The sequence below is a fragment of the Corapipo altera genome, unplaced genomic scaffold (genome assembly GCF_003945725.1).
Source record: "Corapipo altera isolate COAL_440 unplaced genomic scaffold, ASM394572v1 24, whole genome shotgun sequence".
In the NCBI taxonomy this organism is placed as follows: Eukaryota; Metazoa; Chordata; class Aves; order Passeriformes; family Pipridae; genus Corapipo; species Corapipo altera.
Window position 1 is genome coordinate 3,477,372 of NW_020884903.1, and position 21,074 is coordinate 3,498,445.

The following is a 21,074-nucleotide window of genomic DNA, read 5'->3' on the forward strand; positions in this document are numbered from 1 at the left end:
TCATGCTTGCTGCTGTGCTGTGCAGGCTGAGGGAGGCGAGCGTTGGTTCTCACACTATTGCACTCCTAGCAGCCAGCCTGGCTCTCCAAAGCACTGTCACAGCTACAGCAGAGAGCAGAAGGGTGCTCAAGGAAACTATCTCCTTTGTCAATGTCTAAAAGCTGAGCCTGCTTCCAATACATTTCCAAAAAAGAAAAAAAAAACCTATAAGATTTACAACCAACAATCAATTTCCATTACAAGCCCTTGACATCAGGACTGCTGTGCACTCAGAGGTGTATTCCAAATGTGGATTCTGAAATGCAAACAAATAATGCACAAAAAATTAAAAAAATATGCCAACAAACAAAAAAACCCTAAGAACAACAAAAGGGACCCTAAGATTTCTCAATCGTTTACATATGAAACACTCTAAAAAAAAAAAAAGGCAATTTAACTCAGAAATTTATTCTTCATGAAGAAGAGGAGAGAACAGATTCTTAAAATTTGGCTTCACTGGCATATCCAGCAACACCCTCTTTCCATCAAAATCTGTGGCCTATCTAATCAGTATTAAGATTGTAAGACTACATGATGCATATTCAATCATATTCTACAGTCAAAGATGCTGCTATTTTTATATGATTTTGTAAAATGCATTTTCATAATTTCATTATTTAATTTAATTTAAAAACATGCCACAAGGTTCATTCTGAGTTTAAAATCCTCTCACAACCACAGCAAGCCCACGTCAGATCCCTAATCTGAGAATGTGAGAACACTCAGGAAAGCACTCTTGTCAGTGCTCTACTTCACAGCTGGGTCTAAAGCACACTTCCTGCCCTTGTCTCACTCCAGCTCATGGCAGAAATTTCTCCTGACACTTTATTGATGTTAAATAGGAGGACTGCTAGCTCATAGCAAACTCCTCTAATCTATTATATTGTTTCTAGATTAGATTTCTATTTCTGCACTTTCACCTTCCAAATATAACAATATTAAAAGTTTTATTTTGTACGTACTTCCTGGAAAGGAAGAAAAGTGACTAATTTTTAATTATTTTAAAAAAGAAGAATACAAAGTACAGCTAGAAAAGTAATCCTCACAAGCCACAAAATGTAAAATTGTTATTATTTATGTGTTGCATATAGCTTAATGAATGGGGGGAGGGGGAGTAAGGAAGTTTTCAGAGTTACTGCCAAGAAAAAAAATTCCTTATCTTTGTCTCTAAATTACTTCTCCATGAAATAAATTTGCATTTACCTGTACCTTGGGATAAAAAGGAAGCTTTGTTTTGGCTCTAGTTCTTTAGTCACTGCTAGAGTTAAATTAAACAATGTCAATTAAACTATGACAAATTCAGTCTAAAGCTAACTGTCACCAGGGCAGGGGATAGGCCCTTGATCAACTTAAAACATTAAAATAACTAAAGAAATCACTTCCAGATCAAACCAAAACTGATTTTTCCCCAAAAACAAAAGTTATTCAATGCATAAGGAGAAATATTGCTTTAAAATAAATTCAGTAATACAAAATCTACTGCAGCTATAAATGTGCTCAGTTCTACAATTAAAACAACCCTCCTTAAAAAAGCTTTTTTTCCCCCATATAATTTAGGATTTCCACTACCATCCAAAAAAAAAATCCTCACCAAAAAACCCACTCCAGTCTAACTGCAAAGACCTGATTTCAAAACCCTCCAAAGAATTTTTGTCCTCTGTACCAAGAAATACTACCCTTTTTTATATTTGAATCTTTCTAAAGAGCCATATAGTTGATAACCGTACCAAAAAAAAAAAGCCCCTGTCAATTACTTAATTGCAATTTAAAATAATTTTCTCCTCCTGACTTCTGCATTCCTGCCACAGCTCTCTTGGCTTTGTTTGCAAGTCTTCAATAAACATACTGCTGAGTTTCTGCCATACCCAGGTCCAAAAACGTTGCCAGCATTCATATAATACAGAATAATGAAAATGAGTGGCACCTCATCTAATCAACCACCTACCATGAATCCCTGCTTACAAATTATTCTCTGGAAGCCAAAAAGTAAAACAGCCCAGAAACTGGACTCAACATTCTCAGAGTGGAATATCCCATCTGGGAACAGCATTACAAGGCAGTAAGAAAGGCACAGGTATTTTTTTATCATACACAACAACTTAAGACAGGTACAATATTCGTGTACCCAACACTCTCAGTGCAATTTTTCTTGAGAGATCACTTTCCCTTACTTGGAGGAGTTTTTAATTCATTTCATAAGAAAATGTTTTGATCATAAATAATGAGAAAGCACACAGTACCAATAAGAGAAATGTCTACTGGCTCATAAGATGCAAGAGGATTTCTGAAAGTGGTTAATGTAAAGGTATCGCTTCATTTTCACTCTTACATTGCTAAAACTTCCATTAATAAGTACTTCTTCTTGGATTTGGCCCACTGATATAAGTAACATGCTCCGCCATTCACTCCCAAGAGAATACCTTTACAAATGTTGGAAGTGGGGAAACCTAGATGAGATGAAGTGTCTTGAGCCAAAGCACGTTTATGTAGCAGCCTGGCATGTCTCCATAAGAAAACATTCTCAATCCAGTAGAAATCCCAGGGTTTTTTATTGCTGAAAAGCATTTTTGAAGTTACAAATATATCTTCATATGGAAGCTTTGCACTAGTATCTCAAAGAGTTCTCCCATCCCCTGTAATAAGCATCTCCATTATTGCCCGGAGTACTTTCTATTGATCACTTGAGGATAACAGGTAATAAATCCTTTTCCAAAAAAAAGAACAAATCATCTTTGTGGTCACACAGGTAAAATGTGTGTGAAACCCTTCTCAAAGGCACATTAACATGTAGTAAATCTACATCAGAATAGGTCAAAACTCAAGTTGTACCACCCAAAACCATGAAGATTTTTCATTGAAATGCATGGTTTAAACAAGTTTTAAAACATATGCCTTCCCAGTGTAACCAATTCATACATTTTAATTTATAACGAGTCAATGTCCATTCTGGGATGTGACCCAAAACTGCTCTGAAGAACAAAAATGCAGTGTACAGGTCATTGATATTATTAAAAATACAGTAAACAGGTACAGCTTTTATCCCTTGTAGGGGGGAATAGGGTTTCGGTCATACACCTCAGATGCACAAAACGGGTACCTCTATTTTTGCTGCACTTTCAGATGGTGAAACTAGGTGGGCTGTTATCCTCTATTTGAAGTAGTCTAACCACGATGCCCTAAAACTAATATACTGATAGGAGGCGATATAAGTGTTATGAGATGGAAGTAAAACCAGTCATGAACTCCAACTGCGTGAACTAAAAGCATCTCCTTAGGCTGAAGCAAGGACTTGCAAGTGAAGACTGTAAAAGACTTGTAAGCTTAAGATGCACATTCAACTGAATTTCTATTCAAAGCAGGCAACAGAAACCATGAAAACAAGTCTTTCCAAAATCAAAATCAGTATTTCCAACCTACCAACTCACTATTTATGCATATAATTTAAGAAAAACAGGGTGTTTAAAAGCCCCAAATTAGTTACATGATTTGTGTTTTTCATCACATCCTAGTAATTACATTGCTGGGTGGTGAAAATTATTAGCGCTAGCTTAAATGGAAAAGATCAAAAATGTTAAGAATCTTTTTCACAGCTTTGAAACAGAGAAAGACATAATATTGCAAACATCAACAGTTCATAATAGCAGGCATGAAGGACTACTTCAATGTATCTGTTAGTGTACACATAAGGATGTTATATTTTTTTAAATGTTTCATTTTTTTTAATACAGCTTAAGTAAGACACTTGCCACCTCTAAGATGGTTTTAACAGGACTAATGAGGGAGAGGAATTCTGTTAAACTCTCAAAATCAGGGATTTGGTTCGCTTGGTTTGGGTTTTTTAAGTTATTTTCAAGTGATTTCTACATATAAATTTTGGGTAGCAGTTCATTCTGAAGCAACACTCAGGAAATTTTGAAAAGCTAAAACTGAATCTTTGTCAGAGCAGAAGATTCAGAAATATAGAAAATACTTTTTTTATTTTTATTGTAACCTCTCAACCACGAATATTTCAGTGCAAGATTTTACAATTAAGAGGTTAACAATCTTTTTTCTCTTTCATGAGTATCACATAAAAATACTCACTTAAGCTCCTTTTTTTGTTCAGAAGTCTTAATACCTCACAGTGTAGATGAGGTCTAAAATTATGTTTCTAATGTAATATCTTTGGACTCAGTGGAGGCTTAAATGGTCAACTCTGAGCACTATCATGAGAATCCTACTTCTATTCAGTAAATATATAGGTTTACCCAATTTTTATCTTGAACATCTGAATTAGATATCCAAAGTCAGATGCTTAAATTTAGTGTGAAACTCATGGAAGTGAGTGCAGCTGAGTGTAAAAAGATTGCTACTAAAAGAAATGCATTATAGAATGGATGAATGTACACGGGAACATTGTTTCCATAGGAAAGCCAAAATAATATTTGTATAATTTTTTTACCAAATTCACTTGGATCAATACTCCCCTGAAAACTCTTCAGCTATATTTGGTGATCCAAATTTGTTAGTGTAACCCTCTGCATCTTGCAATTCTATGCAGATTATTGCAAATCACAAGCCCTTTAATACCTGAAAAACAAATTCCACTCTTCCACTTACCATGGTTTCAACCAAACTCAAAATAATGCTCAATTAACAATTATTTGGATTATTGATCCTCATTTTATCAATCTACACATTTTTAAAACATCATTTTTACTCATCTGAGTGCTGTGCCAAGTTCATTTTTTTCCATAGAGGTACAAGTTTTGTCATGGTAAATCTTAACTCAGAAGCAATCTCATTCTTTTGGCCGTTAACATAAGCAGACTCAGAAAAATCTTGTCCATATGTGAAATTAACTGATTCCCCCCTCATTTTTTTTTTTACTTGCATTGTTACTGGCTACAGTCTTATTAGTCAGAAATTATAAAATTAAACACAGCAAAGTCAAAATTAACTAAATGTAAATTCACATCTGTTAGAGAAAAAGAAAAAAGGCACATAAAACAGTTATTCAGTACAATTAAATGAACCATTGACAGGACAAATCTATGTTTTAGTATTTCTATAAAAACATCATGTGCAAGCCTTTATTAAGGATGGGGACATAATTACAGTAAAAGTTAGACACAAAGCAAAAACCATCACTAATATAACAGTCTCACAATCAAAGAAGCTAGAAACTAACCTATTGCGCAGTTCACTGTGTATTTGTCATATCTGGAGAACTAGGTTACTGATTTTAGAGATAATTCATATAGAAAAATGCTAAGATAACATGGCTTCACAACACATGCAAAGAGGTATATGCCTCAGAAGCAGTTCCCATTAGCAACCCTTGGAAAATTGGCCCAGTCAAGTTTTAAATTACTCCTGTAGACCAGAAATGTTATTTGCAATGAATGCTTTTTCACAGTTCTTTCATGCAGAGTAGCATATTTTGCCGTTTAATCAGATTTTTAATCTCTGATTTCGAGAATTATAAATAATAGAGCTGAACAAGAGAGTTGATCAAATACATTTTTGTCTGCACATAAAAGCTCTGGAATATATTTTTCCTTGTTCAGCCAGCTTCATGGACAGTTTAGCAGTATTTCTGCAAACAACATATTCAGCTATATTTTAAATAACTCAGCATTTCAGTTCTAACTGAAGATGTTTCCTAGACGTTGATTTTTTACCTGTCAGTTAAAATTGTCTTAAAACAAACATATGGCACATAGGTAAAGACACAGACAGTGCCTTATATCCCATGTTTAAGGATTAATACTACTTTATCTTAGTAATTACACTTTTTAAGAAGATTAAATATTTAAGGGGGAAAAAGGCAAAAAAAAATTACTCATTAAGCTTTAAACACCATATGAACTATTTCAATGAGTATAATAATTTTCCCCGATGTTTCTAACCTTTTTAAGTTTCTGACCAAATTTAAATTAATCTAGACTGACATCATCCATTCCAGATCAATTTCTAATTATATAGCCTGCTGGAAAGAAGTTTCATAAGTTCAGTAACTGGAAAGTGCAAGGTGGTAAACTGAAAAAACAGATGAAAGTTCAAGAGAGAGGAATGTTGGTCAGAGATTGTGACTGAGGAGTTGAGTGAGTCAGGAGATGAGAAAGAAAAGCTTAGTCGAAGGAGACCAGAAAACTCAAAAGAATAAAAAGACTTAATTAAAAGAAGTAAGATTTCAGGGGGAAAAAAAAAAAACAACAACTTGAATAAAACAGAAAGAGAATAGAAGATTCAAAAGTACTATTTGAGTGACAGAAAAAGGGGGGAAAATACAAGTAAAATATATAAAGATATTGGGGTTTGTTGTTTGGGGTTTTTTTAAATAAACTTTGTTTCATTCAACTTTTGACTCTGTTTTACTGGTGGTTTGACTGGTTTTAGCTAAAATAGTTAAAGATTTCCCCTTTCTTCTCCATCCTCTGGACATTAAAAAAAAAAAGAAATTCCTCAACACTTTCTAGAAAGATACACCTACACACACACACACACAATTAAAACAGGTGACAGTGGCAAAATGTTTACACTCAGAAATACTGAATTTATGTAAGAAATTAAATCTCACAGACACATCATAACATGATATTCAGGAGAAGTGTAATGCAATATGACACACAATATGGGGAAACTATCCAAAGTCCTAAGAAAACATTTTCCTCTGATGAAAAATTGCTGCCATCAGTGATGCAAACTAGATGACTCTGTCAAATCACACAGGAATTAGACTTAAATCAAATAGACTTTTTTAGACTCTAAAAGAAGATAATTAGGATGTCTTGCCATTGTCACTCTTGGCATCTAGAAAATAGCTCTGTTTATCCTGTCAATCACTTCTCCTGGCACACACAGAAAGGGCAACAAAAGTAGAACACACAAAACCAAGAGGGTAATTGCATAGTATCTGAGAAGCTGCAAGCAAATTCCAGTGAGTGCTTCTCTCTCAACTACTATGTTCAGCACTTTTAAGAGAAACTTAAACTCACAGTTGGACTGATGTTCCATTCTTACACTGTCTTTGTAACTTACCCCTATAAAAATGACAGACAGCCTTACCTAGAGCGGGATTTCCCACCTTTTATGCTTACTTTATTTATTTTTCAGGTCTGTTTTTCTTGGCTCCACTGGATACTTACACAATCAACGTAAACTAAGGCCACTCAACTGGTATGGATCCTTGCCAAAAGACAGTGAATTAGAGTGACTGGTAGAAACTGCATGAAAAATGGTTGGGGAAGCAGAGTCTAGGAAATAAGGCATAAAATACAAATGCTAATCCAGCCTTTACCACTTCTGTACTGTAATACTTTGTGAAGATGGTTTCTTCACCAAGGGATGAGAGATTTGAATCCTATAGCTAACAGACTAGATCTCAAAAGCATCCTAATTCTCATCTGATTCCTTGCCTTGTTTTATAGCTCTGTCAATATACTTCAACTGCAATTCATGAAGACTCCCAATAAATATTGATAAGGAATAATTAAGATCTATCTCACTCCAAGCAATTTCTGAAAAACTTTGATTTATTTATAACCTGTATCCTATTTAATAATAGTACCCTTGTACAATTTTCTGCACTTCTTTTCCATTAGCTTAGGTGTCAAGGTGGTCTTCTATGATGGGTGATGGCAGCAGTTGACAACAGACCAATAGATGTCATCTACCTAGACTTTTGTATGGTCCGACATGACATCCTATCTCCAAATTAGAGAGACATGGATTTGATGAACGGACTATTCAGTGGATAGGGAATTGGCTGGATGGATGCAGCCAGAGAGCTGCGGTCAATGGCTCTACATCCAGGTGGCGAGTAGTGTCCCTCAAGGCTCTGTTTTGAGACCAGTGCTCTTCAATATCTTCATACAGTAACACAAGACAGTGAGATCAAGTTTACCCTCAGCAAGTTTGCAGATGACACCAAGCTGAGCAATGCAGTTGACACAATAGGAGGAAGAAGTGCCATCCAGTGGGACCTGGACAAGCTTGAGAAATGGGCCCAAGAGAACATCATGAGGTACAACAAGTGCAAGATGCTGCACTTGGGTTAGGGCAATCCCACACATGAACACAGACTGGAAGAGGAACTCCTTGAGAGCAGCCCTGCCAAGAAGTACCTGGAGGTTCTTATGGATGAAAAGCTGGACATGAAGCAACAGTGTGTGCTTGCAGCCTACAAAACCAATTGCATCCTGGGCTGCATCAAATGCATTGTGGCCAGCAGGTCAAGGGAGGCGATTCTGCCCCTCTACTCCGCTATGGTGATACCCCACATGGAGTGCTGCCTCCAGCTCTTAGCTGGTCCTTAGCACAGGAAAGACATGGACCTGTTAGACAGGGTCCAGAGGAGGGCCATGAAGATGATCAGAAGGCTGGAACACCTATCCTATGAAGACAGGCTGAGAAAGTTAGGGTTGTTTTCTTCCTGGAGAAGAGAAGGTTCCAGGAAGACCTCATTGCAGCCTTCAAGCACCTTAAGAGGGCTGTTAAAAACGAGGCATTATAAAAAAGAGGGATGGCTTCAGGAGGGTTCTGAAAGCTCATTTTTCATGCAGACCATGTCAATATTCTAGATGAAATAATGTCATAAAAAGGAACTCCTATTAGGACTATCATACAGTCCCGATACACTTTGGGGTGAGAATGTATCATGGTTGGAAGTCCTTCAGCACCAAAACCAGCGTATTGTAGAACTACACTGTAAGGAAATTTACAGTATTTATTACAAGTTAGATCACTTAATGAAGGGAAAATGTTTAGGACTTCACCTTGTACTACACCAAGGCTTTTGCATGCACTCTGTCCATGACAGATTCTGAAGAATGGAGCAATGAACATCTTACCTTGCATCGTTGTTTTTGTGGGTTCTGAAAACAGAGGAATGAGCAGGAGGTAGATGAGGTAGACAAAGGAGAGCCCATTGTAACGGAAAGCACAGGCTGCAAGAGAAAAGAAAAAGAACATATTGCTTAATCAGTCTGACATAACCAAATTCAATAGCGCAAAGCATTTTCCATTTGAATTTACTATTTACCTTACCAACTTTTCACCACTTATTTTAACAATTTTTACACAAATATTTAAATTCATGCCTTCAATAAATCATAGAATCGCAGAATGGGTAAGGTTGGAAGGGACCACAGTGGATCATTTGGTCCAACCTCCCTGATCAAGCAGGGTCATCCCAGAGCACATTGCACAGGATTGTGTCCAGACACTTGAGTATCTTCAGTGAGGGAGACTCCACAACCTCTCTGGGCTCCATCCCAGTGTGTGGTCACCCACACAATAAAGAAGTTCTTCCTCGTATTCAGGTGGAACTTTCTATGCATCATTTTCTGACCATTGCATTTTGTCTTACTGCTTGGCATCACTAAGAAGAGCCTTCCCTTCAGATACTTAGATACACAGATGAGGTCCCCTCAGACATCTCTTCTTGAGGCTCAACAGACCCAAACCTCTCTGAGAGATGCCCCAGTCCTTTGATCATCTTTGTTGCCCTTCACTGGACCTGCTCCAGGAGCTTCATGTCCCTCTCATACTGAGGAGCCCAGAACTAGACACATCACTCCAGATACAGACACACCAGGGCTGAGTAAAGGGGCAGGATCACCTCCCTCGACCTGCTGGCAATGCACTTCCTAATGCAGCATTGGACTTCTTGGCCACAAGGGCACACTGCTGGCTCATGGACAGTTTGTTGTATACCGGGATCCCCAGGTCCTTCTCCACAGAGCTGCTTTGCAGCAGATCAGCCCCCAGTCTGTACTGACACATGGGGTCAATTCTTCCCCAATTGAAGGATGCTGCATTTGACTTTGTTGAACTTTGGACAGTTCTTCTCTGCCCATCTCTCCAAACTTTTGGGGTCCTTCCTAATGGAATCATAGGATATCCTGAGTTAGGAAGGACCCACAAGGATCATCAAAGTCCAACTCTCAACCCTACACAGGACAGCTCAAAGAATCACATCATGTGCCTGAGAGCATTGCCCAAATGCTTCTTGAACTCTGTCAGACTTGGTGCTGTGACCACTTTCCTGGGGAGCCTATTCCAGTGCCTGACCACACTCTGGGTGAAGAACTTTTTCCTAATATCTATTCTAAACGTCCCCTGACACAGCTTCATGCCATTCCCTTGGGTCCTGTCACTGGTCACCACAGAAAAGAGATCAGTGCCTGCCCCCTGCTTCCCATCACTAAGAAGCTGTACACTGCTGTGAAGTCTTCCCTCAGTCTCCTCTTCTCCAGGTTGAACAAACCAAGTGACATCAGCTGCTTCTCATATGGCTTCCCCTCTAGGCTCTTCACTATCTTTGTAGCCATCCTTTGGATGCTTTCTAATAGCTTTATATCTTTCTTATACTGCGACGCCTAAAATTGCACACAGGACTCGAGGTGAGGCTGCAGCAGCACAGAGAAGGACAATCACCCTCTCTACTCTGTGTAATTTTCTTTAAATTAAACAAACTTCTGAAGTATTTTAACAGTAATACATGTTTTAAGTTTAGAAAAAGATGCATTCAAGTTATAAAGACTTTGTCCAGAATGAAGGACAAGTTAGCTGTTACTTACACATTTTACTTTCCTCATATATAAATTCATTCAATCATTCTCCACAAAAATATATAGGGATGCATAAATCAATATTTATGGGTTGCCTTTAAGAAGCCACAATCTGGTTCATTATATTACAAATAAGGATTATCAGTAATAATTAAGAAATATAAAGTAGGTTCAGATTACAAATTATAGAATGCCTGTTATCCTTAAAATAACAATGTCTTTAAATAATTACAGAGGTCTCTGAATTTTACAGTCATCCAATTATTTGCTCTTACATAGTTCTATTACTGAAAAGATTGTGAACTACCAATCAAAAAGGAACAGCAACTTGCAACTGGTGCTATGCAAATTTTTCTAGATAATTAAATTATTCTGTTAATTTTGCCTACTGTTTCCTTTTCTATTTTTAAAATTTAGTGTGAATGTATTTTTCTGAAAGTATCCACGTCAGCAGGCCATTACAACAAGTACAATATTGCTACACCCCAGGCTCACTTTTTCAAAGAATGTCAGGCATATTCTGTACTGAAAGAAGAGTAAATGGACTTCCATGCAGATTAAAAACAAACAAACAAACAAAAAACCAACCAACCAAACAAACAAACAAAAAACCAACCAAACAAAACTAAATAATCTGCAATTCCACTGTGCAGCAGATATTGAAATATAAGACCCACCACATTCAATTGTTCCTAAGAGATAAGCTAACTGCTAAGGAGTCAGTAGATGAATTAGCCTTTACATTTATTTACTCACGGAATGTAACTCATATCAATTGAGTCTTCTCAGTTATATCAAAACAACTTGGTTTTAGAGGACAGATACAGCCTAGTCCTACCAGAAACATGTATTCTGAAAGAGAAGAAGTTTTTTTCAGTCACCACTTCCTGAAATTTCATGGAGACTATATTGAGAATGAGTTAACAAATTAAGCATTAATCAGTCCTCGTCCTCATCACATCTGTCCACTTTAACTCTAAATTTAAAACTGCAAAGTCTCTCAACAAATCCATGCAATAGCTACAATTTTCCCAGGTTACCTCAACAGCCTTGACAGAGAAACTCTGGTTATACACTTCACACCTACAGCTTGGTCAAGAAATATGTGAAATTTATGGATTCCTGGCAAGAAGGAAGGATAAGGAGCATCTATGCTGCACTTCTAAGCTGACATGATTCTGCCATGAGCCTTAAAAAGAAAAATCTATCAAGGACTACGGAATCCATCTAAGCTTAACAGAGGGTTTTTCAGAGTGAAATCCAAAATCTTAAGAGCAGCTTCTTATTCTTACAGAGCCTGTAAGAATTGTTCCTGTCACTTACTAAATTTTCTTAATAGCCACAGCCTTTAAGAAGACTTAAACTGAAGACTTACATCTACACTTGTAACTATAAAAAAACCTGCAAGGTAAAGTAAATGGGACCTATCCCACTGGGAATTCTGTAAGCAATTATCAGAGCTTTAAAGTGAATGTACTTGAGAAGAGAGAGTCAACCCTGCTATTACGAACATACTCTCAGGGTGCTCTGCAGAGGAGCACAGGATGTACAATGACCATTAGTGGCCTTCTTGAAAAGAATGTTATTAAAGAGGAAAGAGGACACTCCTGACATCAGGACAAATCCATAAATCAAACTTGGGGTTTTTTTCCAAAGTTTAATTTGGAATGGGAAAAAATTTTGGCATTCATAAGAAAAGGTACAGTAGTGGTTTGAGGCTGATCTACAGTCTGAAGGCTTTTCCATTTCAATGGAAAGGATCAATGTTTTCAGTCATTCTGGTAGCAGAATAATATCCTATTATCCAGTTATTCCAGGGATTGTGTCGATCAGATTTTAATCATGTTAAACAGCTTACCTGATTTCAGTGCAATATTATACACATTTTCTTCTTTCTTCAGAACTGAGCTTGCTACACTTCCTGTAGAGCACCTAGCACTTAGCTTCTCAGTACAAAGAAAACAGCAGCTGTGTGCTTTAGATACCCTTCTTTATTAGCTGGATATCACTGAATGTCTCCCTAACAAATCTATGTCAAATATTTAGAATCTCTATTTACATAAAAGCATCCTCCAGCAAAATAGCAACCTTGGCTAGACATGGCCTGGAAAACCTGTATTTATTGTAAGCAATTGTAAAAGCACCAGCAGTATGTTTCTCAGAATTAATACATTAAAACATTCCAAACTTAGCTGCAAAATTTTTATTATTCCCTACTGCAACCATTCCAATATTTTTGTTTTGTGTTTATCTCCATTTGTCTAGTACATCTTGCTGGAGATATCTGTGGCTTATAAAGTTAATGTGCAAGAGCAAAGAGCCATGACTGAATATATTTTTAGCAAGATAAAAAGTTAGAAAACAGCAGCCGCACTGCATTTACATATTTACACTGCATTGCATAATTATTTGTGAAACATATGTATTCCTAAGTTCTGACATTCAGAACTACCTAGAACAAATTGCAGAGTGTAAAATTAGCTTCAGTTTGTCACTGATACAACAACAAAGGATGATCCAAAAAAACAAGTGAACTCATCCACTGCACTCCCTCTGGCATTCACAAAGGTCTCCTTTTGCAAAAGAAGCTGTACAAAGATGTCCATCACAGTGGAATGTCCCATCTGAGGTCAATGGAATTCCATCAATAGAAAAAGCACCTAAAAGATGAGTTTCTTGGCAAACCAAGCGGTAGAGAAATTTCTGGGTATTTTGGTTACATTGGTCGGTTTGCGCTATCAAAATTAATGTAATTTTAGCATTTTAGGCTTGTTACCTCTTCTCAAAATTGTCTAATCGATTAGCAAAATTAATTTCAGAGGAATTATTTTTGAACTTTATTTACCTCAAAATTTACTGCTTTCTATTTCTAGAACTAGGTACTCAACAGGTTTTTTTTCTCCACCACTACATAAATGGGGCTATTAACAGAGGTTACATCTCCATTCAAACCTTCCCTTATGTATTTTTTTCATACAAAGCATCCAGAAAACCCTTCAGGTTCCTAGTTTCAAAAAGTATGGTTTTGTTTAAAGTAAACACTGAACAAAAACGCTTAAAAATTGATAAACATATCATACACACAAAGTCCATACACACTTTCTGTTCTTCAGATTTCTTTTTAAGCCACATTTGTCACCCAGTTTTCTAACAGTCTCTACTTACAAAACTCCAGAAATGTTATTTTTTTCTCTGAAGTTCTGCTACTGTTCACAGTCCAATCATAACAGTAATACACAACTGTGAAAAGACATAAAAAGCAGAGCTATTCATGTACAGAATTAGTGGCAAACCTAGCTTCTTCTTGGTATAACCTGAAGTACTCTGGAGCATCTTCCCTTAGACCTTAAGAAAAGAGCACTTTATAACATGTAACACTAAATTCCTCATTCATAAGTGATTATTTTAAATATTTCTGGTTTAATGCATAAAGCATTAACGTTATTGTGCAAACCTTTAAAGGCAGGCTCATAATGTCATCTAAGACAAAGTCTTTACTGAAGTCCAGGTAGACAGCATCCACAGCCTTTTCCTCATCCACTAGGTGGGTCTCATGGTCGTAGAAGGAGATCAAGTTACTCAAGCAGGACCTGCCTTTCCTAAACCAGTGCTGGTTGGGTCTGATCTGGTTGTCCTGTATGTGCTGCATAATGACACTCAAGATGATCTGTTCCATAACCTTTCCTGGCACCAAGGTCAGACTGACAAGCCCGTAGTTCCCTGGATCCTCCTTCTGACCCTTCTTGTGGATGGGCGTCACATTGGCCAGCATCCAGTCAACTGGGACCTCCCTGGTTAGCCAGGACTGATAATAAAGGGAGTTGCTTGGTGAGCTCTTCCACCACCTCCCTCAGTACCCTCATGTAGATCCCATCCACATCCACAGATTTGTGAGTGTCTCAGGAGGTCACTACCTACCTCCTCCTGGATAGCAGGGTGTCTATTCTGCTCCCTGTCCTTGTCTGCCAGCTCAGGGATCTGATTGCCCTGACAATAACTAGTCTTACAGTTGAAGACTGAGGCAAAGGAAGCATTCCTAGAAAAAAGTACAATAGTGGTTTAGGACTGACCTCAGCCTTTTCCTCACTTTTGGTTACAATGTTTCCCTCCGCATCCAATAAAGGAGGGAGATTTTCCTTGGCCCTCTTTTTGTTGTTAGTGAGTTTTTAAAAATACTTTCTATTATTTTTCACACCAGTGGCCAGATTGAGTTCCAACTGAAAGCTGAAAAATGCAATTTATCCTTAAGACAGATATGTACAGTATACACTACACAAAATTAAAAAGAAATCTTAAAAAAACAGAAAATCCTATATCACATGGCATTATGTAACCTTGGCATTATATAACCTTGTCCTTCTAGATTTTATTTTTCATTACTGTATGATAGCCAGAGAAGAAGGCATTTGAAGAAATCTAATACTGCTTAGACTCATCACCAAGTGTCTACATGTAGATACTGGGTTTTTCCAACATCAGAATCCTAACAGCTGCTACATATTATGTCATATTTATACCAACAGTTCTTTCCTTTCCTCTGCTTAAAGAGGATGATTTGTATAAAATTTGTATTTTATCTGTTAAATAAGAAATACTGGAGGGCAACATGAGTGGCAATAGAGAAATTTGCAATAAGTTTGAACATGGAAATGAGAGGAAAAAAATAGCCTCATAAAAGATGTGTTTAGTTTTATTCTACAAAAATTTTAAGAGGTAATTAATTCAGAAGTGGAAACTACCTGTTCAAAAAAACCCAGCCTTCAAGAGTGTACCAAAGGGCTATTTGTAAGTTCATTTATAAGCTACAACTGTGTCAAAAGCCACGGCAACAGAAAATAAAAAGGAAGGTGAAGACAGAATTAACCATGCACTCACTACTTCTGAATTTATTTTACTATAAAGGCACTGTCATTAATGTTAAAAGAATAATGTATTGCTTGTTATGCCCCTTTCTGTTCAAGAAGAATGTAAAAACATTTTTCTCCACATATTTCTGCTGTAGGCTTGAGAATATTATACATCCTTCTTAGTGTTATCCTATCCAGATTCATGTGTGCTTTAGCATGAAAAGGAATTAATTCAGCCAACTACACTGAAGTAATGTGTCTTCTACTTTCAGCAGGATATTGCATAGTGTTTGCATCCTGTTTTAACAATTTTACAGTGGCAAGATTATTAAGAAAGGTATGCAATTATATTCTTCAAGAGAAAGGAAATAAATAGCTGAATGATCTTTCTGAAACTACTCAGTCTCCAGGAGGCCAAGTGTCCAACTCAAAGCTGGGAGAACTCAGTACCAGATTCCTGTCTGTGATGCTATAATTTTTCATAGTTATCCCATAGTTAATATGGGATATTTTATGCCAGTTATATCATCAGAATTCTAGGGGGGGCGGGGGGGGAAGTAGAACCCAATTCAGTTGACTAAAACAGGCTACAGAAGACAGCCTTTGCTACCAACAAAAAACCAACCACTTCCCATAAGCCACCCAGGTAAGTTTTTCCAACAATTTGATACAGAAAGGAGAGGTCAAGACTGGTGAGCAAAGTATGTTTTACTCCTATTCATGCCTGCGTAAAGTTTTTATGTTTTTTTTCATTTTTAATTTCTAGTAATACTCTCACTTAGTATCATCCAGCAAACATAACAAGAAATGGAAACAGAATTTTTCTCCTTTTTCTAATGGTTCATGCATGCAGCATTCCTTAACCAAAACTCACACGTGTGCATAGTAGCAATATAGTCAAATAGCAACAAACTGCTCTCCAGCATTTCGTCACAATTCCTGGTGCCTCTGCCCCCAGAGGCAGGAGTGTATGCCTGAGGAGAAAGCCCACCTAACCCCATATTGAAACAAAGACCCAGAAAGTTGTACACTCTTGCTCTGTTGGACATGAACATTGTTTTACGAACTAACATAGTAAAAAGTTAAGCTCATTCACTGTCGGCATGATAAAACGACCCAGTATTAAATACTCACAGAGCAGAATCTCCCAGAAAGATGATGGAGCAGTTGCTCTTGTCTACACTACAATGTTACAAGCCAACAACTGTCAAGGTACAAAGAGGGAGCAAATCTCACATTTCCTTTTCAACTTAGAGACACAAGTGCAAATCATTCTAAGTTTCTGAGGATTTCCCGCTTTTACCTGACACGGCCATGACTAACCAAATGCAATAGAAATAAAAAACAAGTAGATTAAAAATTAAGTTTATTGTGATAAGAAATGTGTGTTACCAGTTTCTGAAAAAGACAGGCAAGCTGTATTACTTCTATAAATTGCTGATTTTTATATCTTCTAATGCATCTTCAATTTCAAATTTCTGTTTCAGAAATAAAAAATTTGTTTCAGAAATTTTTCCTCCAATATCCTTTACAGTAACAGTGAAACACATTGTAAAAATAGTTATGCTGTAAACAGCCTGTTTTAAAGAATAAAACTAAATAAAGTGACCCAAATGTTCCTCTTCAAGAACTATACCTTCTAATAATGACAAGTATCTGATAGGCATAGTGCTCAGGGAACTTTAGCTCACAGATGTGAACTATATTTTTACTTACTGAATTCAGAAGAAGAGGTTAACTTTTGGCACAGTTTTCGGAATTACTTCCAAGTAATTCCACTTAACGCTTGTGACAGATGAGATTGGAATTACACACTGCTATGCAAGATAGTTAAGTGAAATGCGTGTAATTTTATCTTCCTTTTAGAGAAAATGAATTGTTATAGCCTACGGTGTACAGCACAGAACCACATAGAACTGTGGCTGCTCAGGACAAGTTACTGCCAATACTTCCACATCACACAGCTCTGCTGACAACATCGTGGCAACATATACTCCCCACCCTGAGCCAACATTTCAACATGGTGCTGCTTTGCATGTTACACCCAGATAGGAAACTTTTCTCTTTTGGAACAAAAAAAAAAAAAAACAAACAAAACATCAAGGCTTTGATAAACGGACAAATACTATGCTTTTGGTTCATGTCAGCACTTCTACAATCACATTTTTTTTCACCGGTCAGTATTCATCAGGAGACATCACTGCTGGCAAGTAAACACTTTTCAAAGGGTTTGGGGTTGGTTTTTTTTTTGCTTTGATTTTTCTCTCCTTTCCTCTCTTTCTCTGAGCAGCAGCTTCAGTAAGCTTCCTCTCCATGAGAAACCATCTAGAACAGATTTTAACTTTGTGGCAAATATTGTCTGGGAATTGAATGCAGACAGAGAAGACAAAACACCTTGTTCAACTCTTCCTTTCAGATCTTAGGAAAAGGAACTATGCTTCCCAGCTGTATTTGACAGAAAGAAAATTAACAAAAGACCTCAAAATGTAAGCCTACCACAGTCATCATCTTACTTAAAATAATGTATTTTAAAGGAGTATCTACTCTTGCGAGGAAATCCATGTCAATACGCTTTATTGACATGACTAAGTAGATGAATATTTCCAAATTTAAAAACATGAAGGACACCATCATCAGTAATTTTTCCTGTTAGAAAGATCAACTTAACCTTATAACCCATTTCAGTTTCAGTGCAGACAAATTAAATTACAACTTGCTACCGTCTCTTAGATTGCCATAAGATTTTGGCATATCTACATTGTGTTGGTAATCTCTTACCAATCAGTTTGAGACAGGGTTGGGGGTTCTTTGGTTAAGTGGTTTGATTTACGATTTTTCAATATTTACCTATAATAATAATAAAAATATAATAAAACCTACACCTTTCAATTCCAGTCTCTTCTATGAATCTCACAGTCATTAAAGCTTGTTGCAGGTACACTCTTGTAGAGAAGCAAGATTCAGGATGGGAACAGTTCCAGGCATGGAGAAAAGCATACAGCAATCGACAGGACTTTCATATGGACTTTACTGTTATTATGTGGTTTCATTGTATCCATACTACACAGTGCACAACTGCACATGCCCAGGCTTCCTCCTCCCCCTTTTGCCTGTACCCTATTGTGATTTGCTCCCCTGCTTGTCTGTCTGATAGCCCACCCTTTGTTCTGCCCCTTCCCCTGGCGGGAGGTTTTAAGAATCAGACAGACGCCTGAATAAACAAGTCTGCTTGCACCAGTCCTCGTGTCCTGTCCCCTCTCCCTATCGGACCTGCGACAACACACTCTTTGTTCTCCCTGCACCCACCTCATACAATTAACACATGCCAAAATAAGCTTCACTCCAAAACCAGTGGTCTTAACTTCCATTATAAAACACCAAACAAACAAACAAAAAGAAGTAGCTGTCAAAGAGTCTCCCTTTTTTCTCCCTTTTTTCACGTAACACACCTCTGGGATCTATGTTTTCCTTGGGTTTTATGACCAGAACATCATGACAGGAACTGAAATAGCAAGCACTCAACTTCATGACCGCATTTCACTGAAGTCATAACATTATTCATTATGTATACATATACATTCCTTAATTGGTCTGGGAAGAGGAAAAAGAGCCACTGAGGTGGCTGCCTGTGGAAGGGAGACTGTCCACATTCTTACCCTTCCTCCAACAGCAGTTTTTCTGTCTCCAAGCTTCTATCTCTAGGAAAGTAACCGGGAGCTAAAGAAATCACTCTGCTCCTCACTCATTTTCATGGGATAAGAAAAGCATGTTCCTTTTTCCCCGGACATCCGGAGACAGTTGTGCTGTTACAGTTGCATAATCCTGGCAAGACTCAAACTAAAAATAACAGCAAACTCAGAACACAGATGACAATCAAATGTCACACAGTGCTACTGCTAAAACACAACATTAACCAGGGACAGATGTGGAGACAGTTGTATGACAGAGATCTCCAGGAGCAGAAAGGGACTGAGACTTCCATTTACAGCTGCTAAGAACCTATCAGATGCCAGGAACAGCTATTCAGTCAGATGTTTCCAGCAATTAAAAGTGCAAATTTTGGCATACATTACCATTTCCCCACCACTATTCAGACTCATCATCTTCTAAGACACATAAATAACCCTAAGTCAATTGATATAAGATGCAGAAAGAACCATGCCCTTTTTTTTTTTTTTTGCCAGCTGTTGCTTACACTGACATCAGTCCTAAAAAACTCTGAGTCAGATGAAGGACATGTTAAAAAGTAATGCAGACAAACACCTCTGAGGAATATAAGTATGATAAACATCAGAGAGGTGTTAACACTGAAAAATGAGTGTCGTTAGTGACGTTACAAATATGAATGCAGAGTTTGAAACTCTGCCATTATTTATTCCAGTAGAGGAAAGGATAAACTTCCTTTCTTGGTCCTTCACAGAAAAAAAGGACCCAAAGGGTTGCAACGGCAAGCTATAAATCCGGGTAATGAAGGAGCATTTCACACAGCGCTTTACCAAAGCCACAGTGTTTACCAGAGGAAACAGAATTTTTAAAAATAGGTACCTCCAGGATATCAAGTGCATAAAGCAGATACAAGCCCCTCATTCTTGCAATATCCCTATTCCAAACTGATGTTTCTTTTACAAAATAATAAATCCTTTTTTGTTTGAAGAATTGTGCATTTCCTTCTCCTCTTATTGCAAAGAATTTTCAATCTACTGCAGGAATCTACTTAGGAATGCCATGAATTGTCTTACAAACTATATCTTCTAACTAGGAAGAACGAATGGATCCTGATGAACCCAAAGAATCACAGAACCCAGGGAGATATTAGGAGACATATTTACAATTGTAAATCTGATTTGGTCATTAAGATTGCCTATTCTGGAGAAATAAATACTTAAACCCATCTGACTCCCAATAAAATTTCACAAGCACACAACCAAAATCTCTACAGTACAGAGTCCTTCTGGAACAGATGCATTTTACTATCCAAATGCAACACTTCCCTAACACTGAATGAAAAATATCTATCAGAAATCCTATGGCCTTGTCCAGTTTTCACACAGCAAGGTAGACTCCATACAGTCATTTAGGAAAAAAACATCTTTACTGTGCATTTATTCTGAGTAGAAACATTTCCCAGAAAGCACAAGGCACGTATGTTAACTCTGCATGTTTCTGTGCACATCATTTAAGACACTTCTCTACAATCAAGGGGCTGCAATCTGTGGTACTCCTTTCAGGTCACCAAATCTCTCGTACTTGTGGGAGGCCTTCTTCCACGTATCAATTTTCTATTATACAGCATCTGTAGAAATGTTTTCTTCCCCTAGAATACTATTTGGAGAAACTCCCTCAGACTTTTGATAAGCTCTCAGCCAGATTTTAAGAGCAAGACTGGAACTTCAAGATGATTTAATACCTCTTTCATGTTTATAAAACAAACCATTGTGTCCTTGTCCAAGAATATTTGAATGTGGGAAGTTAAGAAGTTTAACTTGAAGAAAACTTCCCACGCAGTTAGTAATTCTAATCTGTTTATATCCAGGCTCAATATAAAGTCTGACTACGTATTTCTTTGGAGTCAAGCCACCGTCCTGAAGATACCAAATGATGTTATGATATTCTGGTATCCCACCAGAATAAA

At 37.3% G+C, this 21,074-nt stretch overlaps 1 protein-coding gene across 2 annotated transcripts in view; it reads right to left on the reverse strand.

Moving 5' to 3' along the window:
* Positions 1-21,074, reverse strand: part of PIEZO2 (piezo type mechanosensitive ion channel component 2) — a 297,287-nt gene that overhangs the window by 238,032 nt on the left and 38,181 nt on the right. For both annotated transcript variants that reach the window (XM_027650978.1, XM_027650979.1), the window contains exon 2: positions 8,874-8,969. In XM_027650978.1, coding sequence (XP_027506779.1) covers positions 8,874-8,969 — 96 coding nt within the window. The remainder of the gene's footprint in view (positions 1-8,873; positions 8,970-21,074) is intronic.